The 17,483-nt window shown below is 43.4% G+C and overlaps 1 protein-coding gene across 1 annotated transcript in view; it reads right to left on the bottom strand.

The window, feature by feature from the left end:
* The window catches only part of gpr155a (G protein-coupled receptor 155a), a 130,856-nt gene that overhangs the window by 80,967 nt on the left and 32,406 nt on the right, over nt 1-17,483 (bottom strand). The window contains exons 5-6 of the mRNA XM_084314870.1: nt 4,521-4,689; nt 3,468-3,623 (exon numbers count right to left, since the gene is read on the bottom strand). Coding sequence (XP_084170996.1) covers nt 3,468-3,623; nt 4,521-4,689 — 325 coding nt within the window. The remainder of the gene's footprint in view (nt 1-3,467; nt 3,624-4,520; nt 4,690-17,483) is intronic.

The following is a 17,483-nucleotide window of genomic DNA, read 5'->3' as shown; positions in this document are numbered from 1 at the left end:
CCGATTGACCGTCAGCATGAATGGTTAAGAGGAGGGAAGAATAAAGACAGCCCCGGCGGGGTACATGGGAACGGCACCCCAACATTGTAGCATTAGCACCAGCTGCGCGCTAAGATACTTGGAGAAACATCCAAAAGTGAGTCATGATGACCACGTTTATCCAAATATCCCGCCCCCCGCGCCAATACATTGGCCGGTCGTCTCACAAGACAACAAGCAGTATTACACATGCCAGTACCAACGCCTGCCAGCGCAGGTCCTACCTGAGCGCGACTTGGCTCGACTGCCAAGCGTCGCACGAAGTCCATCGGTCCGGTGTCAAGAGACGAGGAAAAAACACAGGATAGGACCGCCGTGCTGTGGACGTGCCAAGAAGGATCCGGGGGCTGGCGTACTTCTGGCGAAGCCCAACATTGCGTAATTTTTCCCTACATACTCTGTCGTATCCCCTGATACAAAGTTCCAGTTCAAAAGTGCATCTGAGCTGCTTCCGTGTTGGAAACGAATGAGGAAGGGTGAGGCGTGACCACTTCCGGCGTAATATAGAGGCACGTGTGGGAGTGATAGATTGATTGATTGATTGATTGATTGATTGATTGATTGATTGATTGATTGATTGAAAAGTTTATTAACAGATTGCAGAATGGGTACAGTACAGTACAGCTCAATACATACAATTGTTAAGGGGATGCAGACCAGAGAAAGACTTTCGTCTTGTTTACATCAGGGTCCCCCATTTTCAATTCATCATAACATATATGACACACCCGACATACAGATAGACAGTACTGCTACATCTATACATTTATGACATACCAGATTTGCAAATACAGTACTGTTTGTGATACAAAAAGTGTCTAGAAAAAGAGTGTATATACATTTGACGTAGAAACTGTACATTGGGGGGGGTTGAGTAGGGGGTGGGTGGGGGACACTGTACACTGTACATTGGAATACTGACAAAGCCATACTTGGTCATTAACTGTACAACTGGGTTAGGACATTTGTAGGGGCCAGTTTCGAATTGCAGTCTCCCGTGTCTTGCAGTCTCTCTGGCATGGTCAGGTGCAAGTGGGTGCATTTGTTTTGTTTCCCAGAGCACACTAGGTGCTGGAGATAATGATATATCTCAGTAGGCAGAGCGAGTCGCGATTGCCAGTATGATAATATAACGAACGGTTCGTGTAGGACCAGTTCTTCATGGTAAATCTAGGTTGGTTTCCTATTGAGGAGCAAGGGACTGTGGATTCACTCGGCCAAACCGTGTTGGCGTGCATCACAGTCACAAAAGGGGCTAAGGAAACCATGGACTAATTCTCTGGGCAGTGTTCCCAGCAACAGGAGGGGACAGCGAGAAACAAGGTCATAAAGCTATTGAAACGTGTCCTGGCAGCATCTGATCTGATCTGGACCGAGGCCTTTTTTTGGGGCCACATTTATAAACACTAACCTGTCTCAACATTGTTGTTTCCACTTTAGTCATTTAGCTGAACGCTTTTATCTAAAGTGACTCACAAGTTCTGTACGACAAGTCAGCAGGAAGGGTACAACTCTATCAGCTGAGTAACAATGTTGATCAAACAGTGTTGAAACTTGGGTGCTGCAGTGTTGAGTCGTGCATAGTAGTAGAGACATGTTAGTATAGTAGGAAGAGTGCATGATAGTAGAAGACAGTAAGAAGGTTAGTGTTTTTTTGTTGTTGTTTTTTTAAGCACTGTTTTTTTTTTAATCACTGTTTTTTTAAGCACTGTTAATCTTCACTATTATCTTCCTGAAATGGGAGCTGAACACCATCGCTCTCAATAAAAAGGCCCGGAAGAGGATGTTCTTCCTGCGTCAGCTGAGGAAGTTCAGGCTGCCGAGGACCATGATGGTCCAGTTTTACACCTCCATCATGGAGTCCATTCTCACCCTCTCCATCATCACCTGGTTTCCTGCAGCCACGGTCAGGGACAAGACCAAGCTGCAGCGGGTGATACGCTCGGCGGAGAGGGTGATCGGCTGCCCCCTTCCCTCCCTCGAGTCCCTACACTCCACCAGGGCCTTGAGGAGGGCGAGGAAGATCATGGCAGACCCCGCCTACCCGGGTCACGGCCTCTTCACCATGCTCCCCCACGGCAGGCGGCTACGGCTGCCCAAGACACTTAGGTCCTGCCATAGACTCAGTTTCTTCCCCTCAGCAGCTCGCTTGGTAAACGAGTCAGGTGTCCCCCTGCTCCACCCCCCCCCCCCCCCCCCCTCTATGGCGAGCTGCTAGGGCTGGACCTCTGGACTTTGAGCTGCACTGTATACATGTCCCCGACCACTGCACTTTATTGTCTTATCGTTGTCTCACTGTTCTGTCCTGTTTTACACTTTATTTGTTATTTATTATTATTATTCTTATTTGTGAAAAAAGTCTTGCACTAAAATGTCATATCACGTTCCATTTGTATATTATACAATATGGTGAATAAAGAAATCTGAATCTGAATCTGTAATTGAATCTTCTTCATACAACTCTCAAAGTTCTCCAATGAATAACAAACCTAATATACAGCAGGACGTCTCGAGGGATCAGATGTCGTCCCAGATACACTCGAATCCGCTTCAAGGCCCTCAACCTGGCATATCGTGTGGCGAAGGGAACTGCTCCCGCCTACCTACGGTCAATGGGCTCTAACTACACACCCTCAAGACCCCTACGCTCTGCATCTTCTGGCCGTCTCAGACCCACTCCTATCCGAGCTCCGGGAGGGTCATCAAGGAGAAGTCGCCTATTCTTAGTCCTTGCCCCACAATGGTGGAACGAACTTCCCACCCCAGTTAGGACAGCCGAAACCTGTCCAATATTTCGCCGTCGACTAAAGACGCACTTCTTCAATCATTATAAAAAAATAAAATAAAAATAAAACTCTAACCCTAACTAACCTTACTGTCATGAACTTGTCCTAATATACTAACCTACACTGTAGCACTCAACACTTTGATGAACATTGTTTTTTTAAAACAATGTTTTTTTAAAACAATGTTTTTATTGCATTTTTTTTCTTTTATACAAACATACATATATACAGACAATAACACATGACAAAAATAAAAAGACAACCTTCAATCCCCTCCCTTCCCTAATTATAATTCAACTTTGATGAACATTGTTACTCAGCTGATAGAGTTGTGCCCTTCCTGATGACTTGTCGTACAAAACGTGTAAGTCGCTTTGGATAAAAGCGTCAGCTAAATGACTAAATGTCAAATGTAAATGTATACGGCATCACAACGGTGAAAAGAAGCTTCTGGAAACATCAAATCCCACGCCCTGCTAATGTAACTAGCAATTTCAAAAACATCGGGCATCCTGGCTTTTATTAAACAACAGCAACATCCAACAACACAAAACTGGGTTATGAAAAAGAGCGGTTATATGACTAATGATAGTCTGCGTTTCACACAATGACGCAGAGCAGCTGTTGTTATCACTCACTCACCAGTGCAACTAAGCTCACGATGCTGATGTCAAAGCGGACGTGCTGGAGTGAATTCATCAGCAGATTAGGGTCCATCCCTGGGATCGTCAGCAGCCAAACGGACACGTACATGATGGGCGCCGAGAGGAAGGTGCTTATGACCATGCCAGAGGTCACCTGCGAGGGAAGCAAAACACTGGGATTAGCCCTTTACTGTACCGTACATTCCTTTTCCCGGCGGATGCTTTCAGTCCAGAGTGCCTCGGAGCAAGCGTTTATATAGGGCTGTACCGAATGTAATTTTTCTTTTACATTCGAAGCTTCTATTGAAGTTTTTGAATGAAGCTTCGAATGACTGTCGTCATATTTTATGACTTTAAAGTACTTTTCAGAGCACTGTTTTTTATTTTAAAGGGGCATTTAAAATGATAAAATTCACTTTTAAATGCAATAATTTTTTATATAAAAAAAATCGGATCGAATATTTATGGCTTAAAACCAATTTCCGACAATTAGTTACACTTTAAATTAAAATAATTAAATTTCTTGATTCAGAACCATTTTATCATGGATGAACAAAACTTTCAATGCGAATGGTCGATTTGAATTTCGAGGACTTTTTTTTTAGCATTTTTTTTTCTTTTTAGCATTTTTACAGCTTTTCTTGGCCGCGCAGGACCGACAGAGGAGAGGGCGAACGGGAGGAGAGGTGGGGAGGACATGCGACAAATAACGACGGGAGCTGGGATCAAACCCTGGTCGGCCGCGTAGGTGCGCGAGGCACTATGGTATGCGCCACGAGGGCGCCCGAATTTCGAGGACTTTTTAAGCACATTGTTAAAATTTGTTTGCTGTTTTCAAGGAATTCCAGGCCTTGACTTTTTTTTTCGATATAAATTGTATTACTAAATATGCACACCCTAGGGGTCGCCAAAGTGCCGGTTGCAAAAAGTCCGAAAAACGTCCCATATGTGGGAAGTTGCAGCTTAAGAGGTTTTAAAGAGCACTTCAAGGACCTTGTGCGAACCCTGGGAATAGTCGCGTATATCGTCAGCAAGAAAGCATGTGACTCACCACTTGTAGCTCCATGTTATACTGAGCAGCGTAGATGGCCACGGTGGGCGCGGTAGGGAAGACGCCGTAGAGGAAGGCGTAGTTGGAGAGACTGGAGTGGTTGGTGGCGCTGGTGTTGTTGTGGTCCAACAGCTCCACCATGTCTCTGCAGATCAGAGGCATCACCAGCCTAGACGGGGGAGGAACAGCAGGAGGAGGAGGCTCAATGACTCTACATGTATGTAACACCATCAACTAGGGATGTCCGATATTGGCATTAAAATGTAATATCGGAAATGATCGGTATCGGTTTAAAAGAAAATATTTTTTATTTATTTATACATTTTTTACATTTATTTAACCTTTATTTACCCAGGCAAGCAAGTAAGAACAAATTATTATTTAATTTATTGTCACAAAAGTATGCATAATGTTGTGTTAATTCCATGACAAGACACAATTATTCTGGGAAACCCTGCATATATCGGTATCGGTTGATATCGGTATCGGAAATTAAGAGTTGGACAATATCGGTATATCGGATATCGGTAAAAAAGCCAATATCGAACATCCCTACCATCAACCCATCCATAATAATAATAGATTTATTTTATATAGCGCCTTACATAAAGTATCTCAAAGCGCCATCTACACTCATTACACACACATCCACACACACACACACACACACACTCACTTTAAACAAACCCTCACCTTAACACTCACTTTAGACACTTTAACACTACATTATATTTATCTATTTATTAAAGAGATTTGCACTACATTCATACCTCATTTGCATTTGCACCTTGCCTTAAAGTTGTTGTACCTCATTTTTACTCATTGTACTTAGATTGTACTTAGGTTGCACTTTAGTTTGTATATTGTATTGTATATTGTATATTGTATAGTGTTATTCCTCTTTTACTTACTTTTTTACTGTATGAAGCACATTCTATGGGGCTCATACAGAACCAAGCATTCCACTGTAAAGTACATGTACCTTATATGTGACAAATACAAAACAAACTTGAAACTTGAAACTTGCAGGAGGATGAAATGACGATACGATTACAGGGCTGGGAGACTGGTCGAGTTTCAGTTTCAATTTTGTCTTCCCACGATCATGAAAACAAGAGAATCAAAATAAAACGATTATTGTGCTGCGTGCCGTGTTGCAATTTCTTTTTTGTCTTTGTGTTATACAATTCTTTCTTTGGTGCTTTGAGCACCATAAGATGGGGTGCCATTCAGCTCCATTGTATTGGAATGATGGCAGACATCTCTCTATGGCAGACATCTCTACGGCAGATATCTCCAAAACTAGGCAAATCACACCGAAACGATCTGGATGGATAGATAGCACTCCAGGAAACTGAGGAAATATGTTTGTTTTCTTAAATTCAGGGTAAACTGCCCCTTTAAGAGTTCATGTATGACTTTGAAATTGTCCTCTGTAGTGGGGCACCACAAATGAAAAAGCTATATTACAATGCACCATGTTGTCAGGTAAGCATGATGAATTGAAAATGGGGGACCCTGATGTAAACAAGACGAAAGTCTTTCTCTGGTCTGCATCCCCTTAACAATTGTATGTATTGAGCTGTACTGTACCCATTCTGCAATCTGTTAATAAAGTTTTCAATCAATCAATCAATCAATCAATCAGCAACGTTTTAGCGGTCAATAAACCAAACTACATGAGCGGGTGCGTCAAGTAGCCTTGAATCACACAATTACATCCAGCTACAGGAGCCTGGGATTTGACCAACAGCTTATTGGTCATCGACCAAAATAGAAGGAATCTCTCTCTCTCTCTCTCTCTCTCTCTCTCTCTCTCTCTCTCTCTCTCTCTCTCTCTCTCTCTCTCTCTCTCTCTCCCTGTCTGTCTGTCTGTCTGTCTGTCTGTCTGTCTGTCTGTCTGTCTGTCTGTCTGTCTGTCTGTCTGTCTGTCTGTCTGTCTGTCTGTCTGTCTGTCTTCTCTGGAACGGTTGATCCGATCGACTTTACACTTGGCGGGTGTGTCGCTGAAGACCCAGGAAGGGGCAGCGCAGAGTGTGAAGCTGATTGGACGAGCGGTTCTTGAGACCCAGGAAGGGGCAGCGCAGAGTGTCGAAGCTGATTGGGCGAGCGGTTCTTGAGACCCAGGAAGGGGCAGCGCAGAGTGTGAAGCTGATTGGACGAGCGGTTCTTGAGACCCAGGAAGGGGCAGCGCAGAGTGTGAAGCTGATTGGACGAGCGGTTCTTGAGACCCAGGAAGGGGCGTGTGAAGCTGATTGGACGAGCGGTTCTTGAGAACGTTCGCAAGCGGCGATACCGGCGACCGAGCGCTCAGGCCCGTGCCGAACGAGCGCTGCACTATAGTCTGTACAGAAGTAAGGTCTGAAAAGAGCTTGAGTCAAAACACAAAATAAACAGCGCTTTCCATAAACAATGGTATAGGGGCGCAGCATGTGTTTAGAGAAATATTATTCTTTTTTTTGCAGTGAATGCTTGGGGCTTAGCTATTTTATTGAAATTATGTTTTTAAGTTGCAGGAAGTTACAGCAAATGGATTTCTTTATTCCCTTTTTTTGCCTCCTATAATAATAATAATAATAATAATAATAATAATAATAATAATAATAATAATAATAATAATAATAATAATAATAATAATAATAATAATAATAATAATAATAATAATAATAATAATAATAATAATAATAAAATAATAATAATAATAATAATAATAATAATAATAATAATAATAATAATAATAATAATAATAATAATAATAATAATAACTAAGTTTTATATAGCGCCTTTCAAAAGACCCACGGTCGCTTTACATAGTCATACTCATTTTTTTTAATGAGTCCAGAGACTCAGCACCAGCTTGTTTGAAAAGCCTGGGAAAATCCCTGAAACACCACCTGCAATTCCAACACCCCGAGCACATTATTACCAGCGTGTCCTCATGTCCAGACCTGCATGGCATCTCAGCTACACTCCTAACTTAGGGAGACGCCTAATTACCAACACATGGGATCATGTGGTGTTAGGAAAGACGACGCACTGTAAGACGACAAACATCACTTAGTACATGAGATGAATCATGTAGTCGCACAGGATCCCAGTCTCAGAGCCAATGAGAGGTTAGTGGATTGTTTCCCCACACAGTTGTATTTGTTGAGGCCCACCGCAGGTCCACCGCTAATACATTTCCCAAACTGACGCAGCCCTGACGAAGCCACTATACGGCTGCGTTCACACTGCAAGCCTTTATAGTGATCCATTCTGATTCATTGCTCGGATCAGATATTTTTGTTTTTGCTGTTCACATCATTAAAAAAAAAAAAAAATGTGGACAGTATCAGATTCCAGTGTGAACTGGTCAACGCTCAATAAAGAAGATGGACATAAAATAAATTGTGACAAATGTCAATCTAGAGTGACGTAAAAGTCGCATGACTGTTCAGACTTTATTTTTTTTTTAAGATATATTTTTTGCTGAATTTTTTCAGCTTTATTGCAGATAGGACAGTCAGAGGAAATCAGGAGAAGAGATGGGGGAGGACATGCAACACAAGTCCTGGGCCGGATTCGAACCCAGGGACGATTGCGATTACGCTGCGAGCACAGCTACGTGGTGCACCACGTGACTGTTCGGACTTGAGGTCGCATTGCAATAGAAATCAGACCTGTATCTGATTTAGGATTCAAGATTCAAGAGATTCAAGAGATCTATTTGTCACATACATACATGAGACATGTAGTGAAATGAAGGTGGCCATGGCCGCCTTGATTGTGCAAAAATACAAATAATAAAATAGAATAGATGAGGCGGCTGGGTGGCGTAGCGGAGATTGCGCTCGTCACCAATGCAAGAGACTCGGGTCTCGACTCCCGGCTTGGGCCCGTCGTCATACTATCTCAATTGGCAGAGGTAGCGGGTGGAAAGTCGATGGGTGGGGATTGGACGGCAGAGACAGGAAGTATCGGGGGCAGCGTGAGCCTCCCACGCGTTACCCCTCGCCACTGAGAGTCCGCGCTGTTCAGGTGAAAAGATGCGACAGGCTGCCTCCTTGTGTACCGGAGGGGACATGTGATGCAAGGCTTCTATCCTCACTACAGCCGACCAGTGGGGGGCATATGCGAGCAACGTTCAAGACAGGGGAGGGGAGAATTGGACGGGAGAATTGGAGGGGAGAATTGGCGATACGAAATTGGGATGGGAGAAAAATTGAAAAATAAGGAGAAAAAGTGGATTAAAAAATATATATATATAGAATAGATAATAAAATAGACATGATAAAATGTAATAAGAATAAAATACAATACAATGCTAAGCTTAAGAATTAAAGGTAATGAGTCCAATATACAATAATATACAAATATACAGTTGTGTTTTTTAAAGTGACCTTTTTTGTAGTGTTTGTGTGTGTTACAAAGGATCAGATTAAACCGAATATATATATATTTATTGATTGATATATATTGCATAATATTTGTATATCGTTTGATATCCCTTGTATATTCCTTGTACATATACACGGAATATCCCTTTAGCCTAGTACAGACCATAATATTTCATTCTCCTATTGGACAGCGGTCCACAGGCGCCAAGGCCATGCCTCCAGAGTCAGGTTCAAAGCCACCGTCAAGACATGTCTGTACATGCCCGGCTTTGCCCAAGAATACGAGACAGAAATGAGGTTGGCACTAGATTGTTCGCCGTGCATATAAATATGGCGCAGGTGAATACAGAAGCACTTAGTAACTAAAGTTGAAGCCTCACCCACGATACGACGTGCGGTGAAGTATGGCCTGTTTGGCCCCAAATAGAGCATTGAGACCGCGTGCGAATTAATAACTGAAGTGTCAGAGTTTGGCGCTATACCGTCGAGTGCGACATATTTCTATTAAGTCAGTAATAGTCTATTTGTGTATAGTGTATCGTGCGGCTAAAGTTCTACAGTGACCAGCATCACCAACGCTTCCTCGTATCAGCTAGAGTGCTTATCCAGGCTGGGCTGCGCTTATGGCGCTTTCACCCGAGGAGCCCTAGACGAGAACCGTGTGGACATGTACACTGGATTATCTACCCGACGACTGCATAGCCCTTTGCGGCTGGATTATATTTGCTTTTGGTCCTGTGATTAATGGAGCGGAGAATCGCCGACGCCTACACGTGTGTGGGATTTACCCTGTGAGGAGCCACGTCGAGTCTGCGCCTCAGAGAGCCTGAGGCAGGCTAGCTTTCTTCCCTGTGGATCTACAGGCTACGGAGAACAGCTGTATTCGTCTGTGGATCAAGATCTTATTGCACCGTCTCCCGTACTCGGAGTCTCCTTATCATCGTTGACCCAGACTCTACTACCGACAGATCCTCTACCCTTGCTGGCTTACAACCGGGGGGACCCTTCCAGTATCTCCCGCTATATATTACTAGTGTACCATAGATATAATTCCCTAAGATTCAGGTTGTATAATTACCTCCTGCGAAACCAGAGAATGGACATTCATTATTGATTTGCCTACGCACATTCCTTTGCCTTATAAGCGCATTCAAAGTAAAATAGAGAAGTATATTATGTACCTTTTGCTGCAATAAATACTTAATTACAACTTTGTGTGGAACCGATTCATTGTGGGAAGTGTTCATCATTATATATATCATGTACTGTATGGCCAGTAATTAAAGTACATAAGACGGTAGTGGTTTAATGATACCATACTTATCAATACAGTCAGGGAATTGTACCCCTCAGTTACAGTGTGTGAGAGAGTGCAACTGAGGATGTGTGGTGTGTGTGTGTGTGTGTGTGTGTGTGTGTGTGTGTGTGTGTGTGTGTGTGTGTGTGCGTGCGTGCGTGCGTGCGTGGGTGTGTGCGTGCGTGCGCGCGCGCGTGCGTGCATGCGTGTGTGTGTGTGTTCATGTGTGCTTGTGTGTGGCCTGGGGGAAGAAGCTGAGTCTGAGTCTCTCTGTTCTTGCTGCATGTATGCGGAGGCGCTTGCCTGACCGCAGCAGCTTGAACAGGCTATTGTTGGGGTGGTGAGGGTCCTTCATTATACTGCAGGATTTGCACCTCCTGTTGTATAAGTCCTGCAGGGGTGAGCCGTGCTGTTTCCAAGGCAGTGACGTTCCCAATCAGGATGCTCTCCAAAGCCCCGGAATACAAGGACTGGAGTATCTTCCCTGAGTTGTCTAGAGGCGCTGCTTCGCCTTTCTTAACACAGTGTCTGTGTGTGTTGACCATGTCAGGTCCTCTGTGATACGTAGGACATATACATATGAAAGTGGCTCTCTCAAAAGGTTTAATGTTGGGTCCAGCTGTACCAGGCAAGCCTACACTGTAAGAAAAAAAGCTGCAAGAAAATGGTAAATGTCTGGCATCAATAGTTGCCAAATACTTACTGTCAAATTACAGTAAAATCAAATACATTTACAGATTACAACCTTTATTTAATGGTTAATATTTTGATAAAGGGTAATTTACTGTATCATTATGGCATCTACTTAAAGTAGAAAAACAAAAGTAATCTGTAAAATAATATGTACTAATGTACTGAGTTTTTAAGTTTTGACCACCTGACAAGGTCGTATTTGATTTTGTTTTGGATTTTTATGTAATTGTGCTTCACCGTTTGGCTTATGGTAGGAAATATTTCAACTCCCAAACATCTAAAGTGTTTTACCATCGGTATCTTTTCTGGGAGGGTTATATTTCTTTTTGCAGGGGCGTTAAGTGGGAGGAAGGCCGACTTCGGCCAATTTATCCTAAATCCAGATAGATCTCCAAAGTCCTCAATCAACTTGAGAAGATGAGGCAATGCGGTGTTGGGGTTTTGCATGAACAGTATTACGTCGTCCATATAAACTAATTTTGTAAAACTAAATCTTTTTATTTATTTTTTACAATAAAGTTTCATAAAAATCTTAGTCAAACCTTTAGTATTATGGATATTAAACATGCTGGCAGAGTACATGCATCCATGTTGTTGTGAACATTTTAATTAAATAAAGAAATTCCCTATCCATAGTCGCCGTGGGAAAAAATAAAATAAAAAATAAAATAAAATAAATTCCCTACCTACCCATGGCCTTAACTGACAACCAACAGGAACCAAAGAATATTTTCTTTTATGCCTCATAGAAGATGGTCACAATGAGTGATGAAGAGGACGAAACGGTCGGCGACGGCGTGGATGGACAAGACGAGCATCCATGGCCCTATAAAAAATACATAGTTCAAGGACTCCAACCTTATAGTGTTGTTGAGTTGCCATCATTCAAAAACCTGATAAATGGTTTGCAACCAAGCACTAACGTCATTACGAGGCCCACTGTCCGCTCGAAGATCAGCAAAGCTGCTCAAACCATGAAAGAGAAAGTCACTGCTGCTATGAGTGAAGTTGAATGGATCGCGACAACAACAGATTGCTGGACAGCCCGACGAAGAAGTTTCATTGGGGTAACTGCTCACTGGATCGACACTGAAAGCTTTGAAAGGCGTTCTGCTGCAGAAGACTGAAGGGCTCCCATACTTTCAATGTTTTGGCTAGTGCCTTAAAGGTGACATGTACTATAAATGTCATTTTTCAGTCTCTAGCATTGTATTATAGTAATAGGAGTTCGTATCAATGTGTTTTAGTGTCTAAATACCATATTGGCGGATTGCTCTGATTCAGCTCAGCCCCTTTCCTCCTCCAGTAAATCAGGCCATTTTGATTTGAACGGCTGATATACGTCATACGGCCGCTGGGTAGCGCACAGTGATGCGATTGGCTCTGTGGTTGGAGCTAATGCCCGCCCCCATTCTACCTAGACTAGACAGCGAGTGGAAGCCACTTCCTCATGCTGCGAGGCGGAGTGGGGCCCGACGCCTCTGCGTGCGCTCTGGAGGGAGAGAGGGAGAGAGAGATGGAGAGAGAGGGGGCACTTGGGGGGGGGGGGGGGACCTGCTGCGGCACACGCGGCACTCCCTCCGGAGTGTGTGCACTGCAGAGGTGTCGGGTTTCGCTCTGGAAGAAGCTCTCTCTCTCTCTCTCTCTCTCTCTCTCTCTCTCTCTCTCTCTCTCTCTCTCTCTCTCTCTCTCTCTCTCTCTCTCTCCACCCCCCCTCTCTCTCTCTCTCTCTCTCTCTCTCTCTCTCTCTCTCTCTCTCTCTCTCTCTCTCTCTCTCTCTCTCTCTCCCTCTCTCTCTCTCTCTCTCTCTCTCAGTCTCTCTCAGCAGACTGTGTGGGCTGACTGTCACTCAAAGTGCTTATGGGCGGAGCCAGGCCATAACAGCCTGAAATCTTGAAGCTGGAAAATGATGGTTTTGAGTACTTGATTAGAAATATAAAACAATGAATTTTTTTGAAAAAAACCTTACAGATGTCTTCAATAGACTAACAGGAATTGTGTAAAGTTGCCCAAATAGTGCTAGGAATAGCAGTACATAGCCCCTTTAAAGTTTAAACGACATTCACTTGGAGTACAAAATCTGCATTATGCTGTGGTTAATATTGTGATATTATTCAGGGTATACTCCAGTATTCTGTCTTTAATATTGTGATATTATTCAGGGTATACTCCAGTATTCTGTGGTTAATATTGTGATATTATTCAGGATAATCCAGTATGCTGTGGTTAATATTGTGATATTATGATTGCTCTTTCTTTGCGGTGCCTTTTAATGTAAGAACACAGAGCACAGAGAATCCAGGGAAAGACACCGAGCATCAACTTGAGAGCAAGGTAGATACAGGAGAATATTCAAGAGCGAGAAGTTCAGCACAATCTCCAGCCCCTTCCACACGTTACACGGTCTGAAGCCTCGACAGGGGCAGAGAGAAACAACAAGTGAATAAATAGTCAAAACCCCAAACATTCCAATGCGTCAATTAGTGACAGGTAATTGACAGCTCGTCACAGCAACCAGTGGTGACAGAACAAAGAGTGACACATCAGGAATAGGGCGTATAGTCCAAGTAGGGGTCCTGAGGGGGGGGGGGGGGGGAGCGAGCAAGAGCCCATGTATTGTATTTATTATTTTTATGTCTTTAATCTACTTTCATCCTGATTTAATTACTGGACTGACATTATTGTTATTATTATTTCTGTTATTGTCCTGTGATTTATCGTTGATTATTACTGTTACTGTATAGTTTGTCTTGTTTCATGTTAAAAAAAGGGAAAATAAAAAACATTTGTTCAAAAAAATAAAGGAATAGGGCGTGACCAACAGTGAGTTCAGATACCAACCACCAGGTGAAATAACTCGAATGACAGTGGGGTTCCTAAGACAAGAACCCCGAACGTTACATACTCCAGTATTCTGCCTTTAATATTGTGATATTATTCAGGGTACTCCAGTATTCTGTCTTTAATATTGTGATATTATTCAGGGTACTCCAGTATTCTGCCTTTGATATTGTGATATTATTCAGGATAATCCAGTATGCTGTGGTTAATATTGTGATATTATTCAGGATACACCATTCTGTTTTTAATATTGTCATATTATTCAGGATACTACAGTATTCTGTCTTTAATATTGTGATGTTATTCATGCTGTGATGTGAATGCCGTCCATGTTAGTTTACCTTCAATGGAGAAGTGCATTAAATAACTTTAATGCAAAAAAAATGGATTGTCTATCGCAGAACACATTACATTGTGGGCAGAGTGTATGCTTGGTTTCATTCCAGCCTTGCCTAAACACCAGCTGATGATTTCACTAATTGGCTCACCTCTTCAACTAACTCACCTGGTGCAATGTATAGTTAAAATGAAAACTTGGCCGATGATGGAATCCTTTAAAAAAAGAAAAATTACTTTAACTTTTTAGTACTTAAGTACATTTAAAAGTAGGACTTTTTGACTTTTACTCAAGTGTGTTTTTAGCCAGATACTCTGACTTTTACTTGAGTCAGATTTTGAGACAGTACCCATACTTTCACTTAAGTATAATTTCTGGGTACTTTTTACACCCCTGGTCGCAGGCCACTGGCGGACTCAGGGGCCTGCCGCCCCCCCCTGGTGCCCCCACGGTCGAAAAATGCGCGCTTAAGTGCCCTTTTGGGTGAAAGAAATTAGAGGTTGTGCCCTATTGGTGCCCCCACGGTTGAAAAACGCGTGCTTAAGTGCCCTTTTGAGTGAAATAAATGAGAGGATGTGCCCTATTGGTGCCCCCACGATTGAAAAACGCTCGCTAAAGTGCCCTTTTGAGTGAAAGAAATGAGAGGATGTGCCCTATTGGTGCCCCCACGGTTGAAAAACGCGCGCTTAAGTGCCCTTTTGAGTGAAATAAATGAGAGGATGTGCCCTATTGGTGCCCCCACGGTTGAAAAACGCTCGCTAAAGTTGTGAGGTTCGCCTTTCCCTTGACCTTTAATTCCCTGTTCTCCTCACCTCACTAGCCCCCACCCTCGCGTTCGTTTACTCTCGTTTGCTCTTCAGCAGCCACACCCTTGGACTACCTGTCTTGATGTGTTTGATTGGTCTGGTGCCGAACACACACTTCTAGTTAAAGTATCAATTACCTTCACGCACCTGATGTGTATTCTAATTAGCACTCCTTTGGGCTTTAAGTACCTCGCTCTTCCCCTCTGGCCTTGTCGGGTCGTTCCGTATCATATCTCTATCACCAAGACTCCTTCGGGAGGTTCTCTGTCTAAAGGCTCCTACGGGAGTTTCGGTTTCTGTCTGTTATGCTGTTTTCATCTCCGGCGTGAGATGCGCTCAAGCCTTCGCCTCCTGTCGCCGTTTGCCTGGAAGGAGACACTGGACTGCGCTCTCTAAACTTCCATGGGAGGTATTCCAGTGTTCCACTTCAGACCTCCGCGCAGCAGACGTCCAGACGCGCATCCAGACCTCCGCGCAGCAGACGCCCAGACGCGCATCCAGACCTCCGCGCAGCAGACACGCTCTTCACTCCAGACGCGCATCCAGACGCGCATCCAGACCTCCGCGCAGCAGACACGCTCTTCACTCCAGACACGCATCCAGACGCGCATCCAGACCTCCGCGCAGCAGACGCGCTCTTCACTCCAGACGCGCATCCAGACGCGCATCCAGACCTCCGCGCAGCAGACGCGCTCTTCACTCCAGACGCGCATCCAGACGCGCAGGGAAAGACACCGAGCATCAACTTGAGAGCAAGGTAGATACAGGAGAATATTCAAGAGCGAGAAGTTCAGCACAATCTCCAGCCCCTTCCACACGTTACACGGTCTGAAGCCTCGACAGGGGCAGAGAGAAACAACAAGTGAATAAATAGTCAAAACCCCAAACATTCCAATGCGTCAATTAGTGACAGGTAATTGACAGCTCGTCACAGCAACCAGTGGTGACAGAACAAAGAGTGACACATCAGGAATAGGGCGTATAGTCCAAGTAGGGGTCCTGAGGGGGGGGGGGGGGAGCGAGCAAGAGCCCATGTATTGTATTTATTATTTTTATGTCTTTAATCTACTTTCATCCTGATTTAATTACTGGACTGACATTATTGTTATTATTATTTCTGTTATTGTCCTGTGATTTATCGTTGATTATTACTGTTACTGTATAGTTTGTCTTGTTTCATGTTAAAAAAAGGGAAAATAAAAAACATTTGTTCAAAAAAATAAAGGAATAGGGCGTGACCAACAGTGAGTTCAGATACCAACCACCAGGTGAAATAACTCGAATGACAGTGGGGTTCCTAAGACAAGAACCCCGAACGTTACATACTCCAGTATTCTGCCTTTAATATTGTGATATTATTCAGGGTACTCCAGTATTCTGTCTTTAATATTGTGATATTATTCAGGGTACTCCAGTATTCTGCCTTTGATATTGTGATATTATTCAGGATAATCCAGTATGCTGTGGTTAATATTGTGATATTATTCAGGATACACCATTCTGTTTTTAATATTGTCATATTATTCAGGATACTACAGTATTCTGTCTTTAATATTGTGATGTTATTCATGCTGTGATGTGAATGCCGTCCATGTTAGTTTACCTTCAATGGAGAAGTGCATTAAATAACTTTAATGCAAAAAAAATGGATTGTCTATCGCAGAACACATTCCATTGTGGGCAGAGTGTATGCTTGGTTTCATTCCAGCCTTGCCTAAACACCAGCTGATGATTTCACTAATTGGCTCACCTCTTCAACTAACTCACCTGGTGCAATGTATAGTTAAAATGAAAACTTGGCCGATGATGGAATCCTTTAAAAAAAGAAAAATTACTTTAACTTTTTAGTACTTAAGTACATTTAAAAGTAGGACTTTTTGACTTTTACTCAAGTGTGTTTTTAGCCAGATACTCTGACTTTTACTTGAGTCAGATTTTGAGACAGTACCCATACTTTCACTTAAGTATAATTTCTGGGTACTTTTTACACCCCTGGTCGCAGGCCACTGGCGGACTCAGGGGCCTGCCGCCCCCCCTGGTGCCCCCACGGTCGAAAAATGCGCGCTTAAGTGCCCTTTTGGGTGAAAGAAATTAGAGGTTGTGCCCTATTGGTGCCCCCACGGTTGAAAAACGCGTGCTTAAGTGCCCTTTTGAGTGAAATAAATGAGAGGATGTGCCCTATTGGTGCCCCCACGATTGAAAAACGCTCGCTAAAGTGCCCTTTTGAGTGAAAGAAATGAGAGGATGTGCCCTATTGGTGCCCCCACGGTTGAAAAACGCGCGCTTAAGTGCCCTTTTGAGTGAAATAAATGAGAGGATGTGCCCTATTGGTGCCCCCACGGTTGAAAAACGCTCGCTAAAGTTGTGAGGTTCGCCTTTCCCTTGACCTTTAATTCCCTGTTCTCCTCACCTCACTAGCCCCCACCCTCGCGTTCGTTTACTCTCGTTTGCTCTTCAGCAGCCACACCCTTGGACTACCTGTCTTGATGTGTTTGATTGGTCTGGTGCCGAACACACACTTCTAGTTAAAGTATCAATTACCTTCACGCACCTGATGTGTATTCTAATTAGCACCCCTTTGGGCTTTAAGTACCTCGCTCTTCCCCTCTG

This window comes from Notolepis coatsorum (assembly GCF_963971535.1).
Source record: "Notolepis coatsorum genome assembly, chromosome: 5".
In the NCBI taxonomy this organism is placed as follows: Eukaryota; Metazoa; Chordata; class Actinopteri; order Aulopiformes; family Paralepididae; genus Notolepis; species Notolepis coatsorum.
Note: the sequence above shows the minus strand (reverse complement) of the source record. Positions and strands in the feature narration are given on the sequence as shown.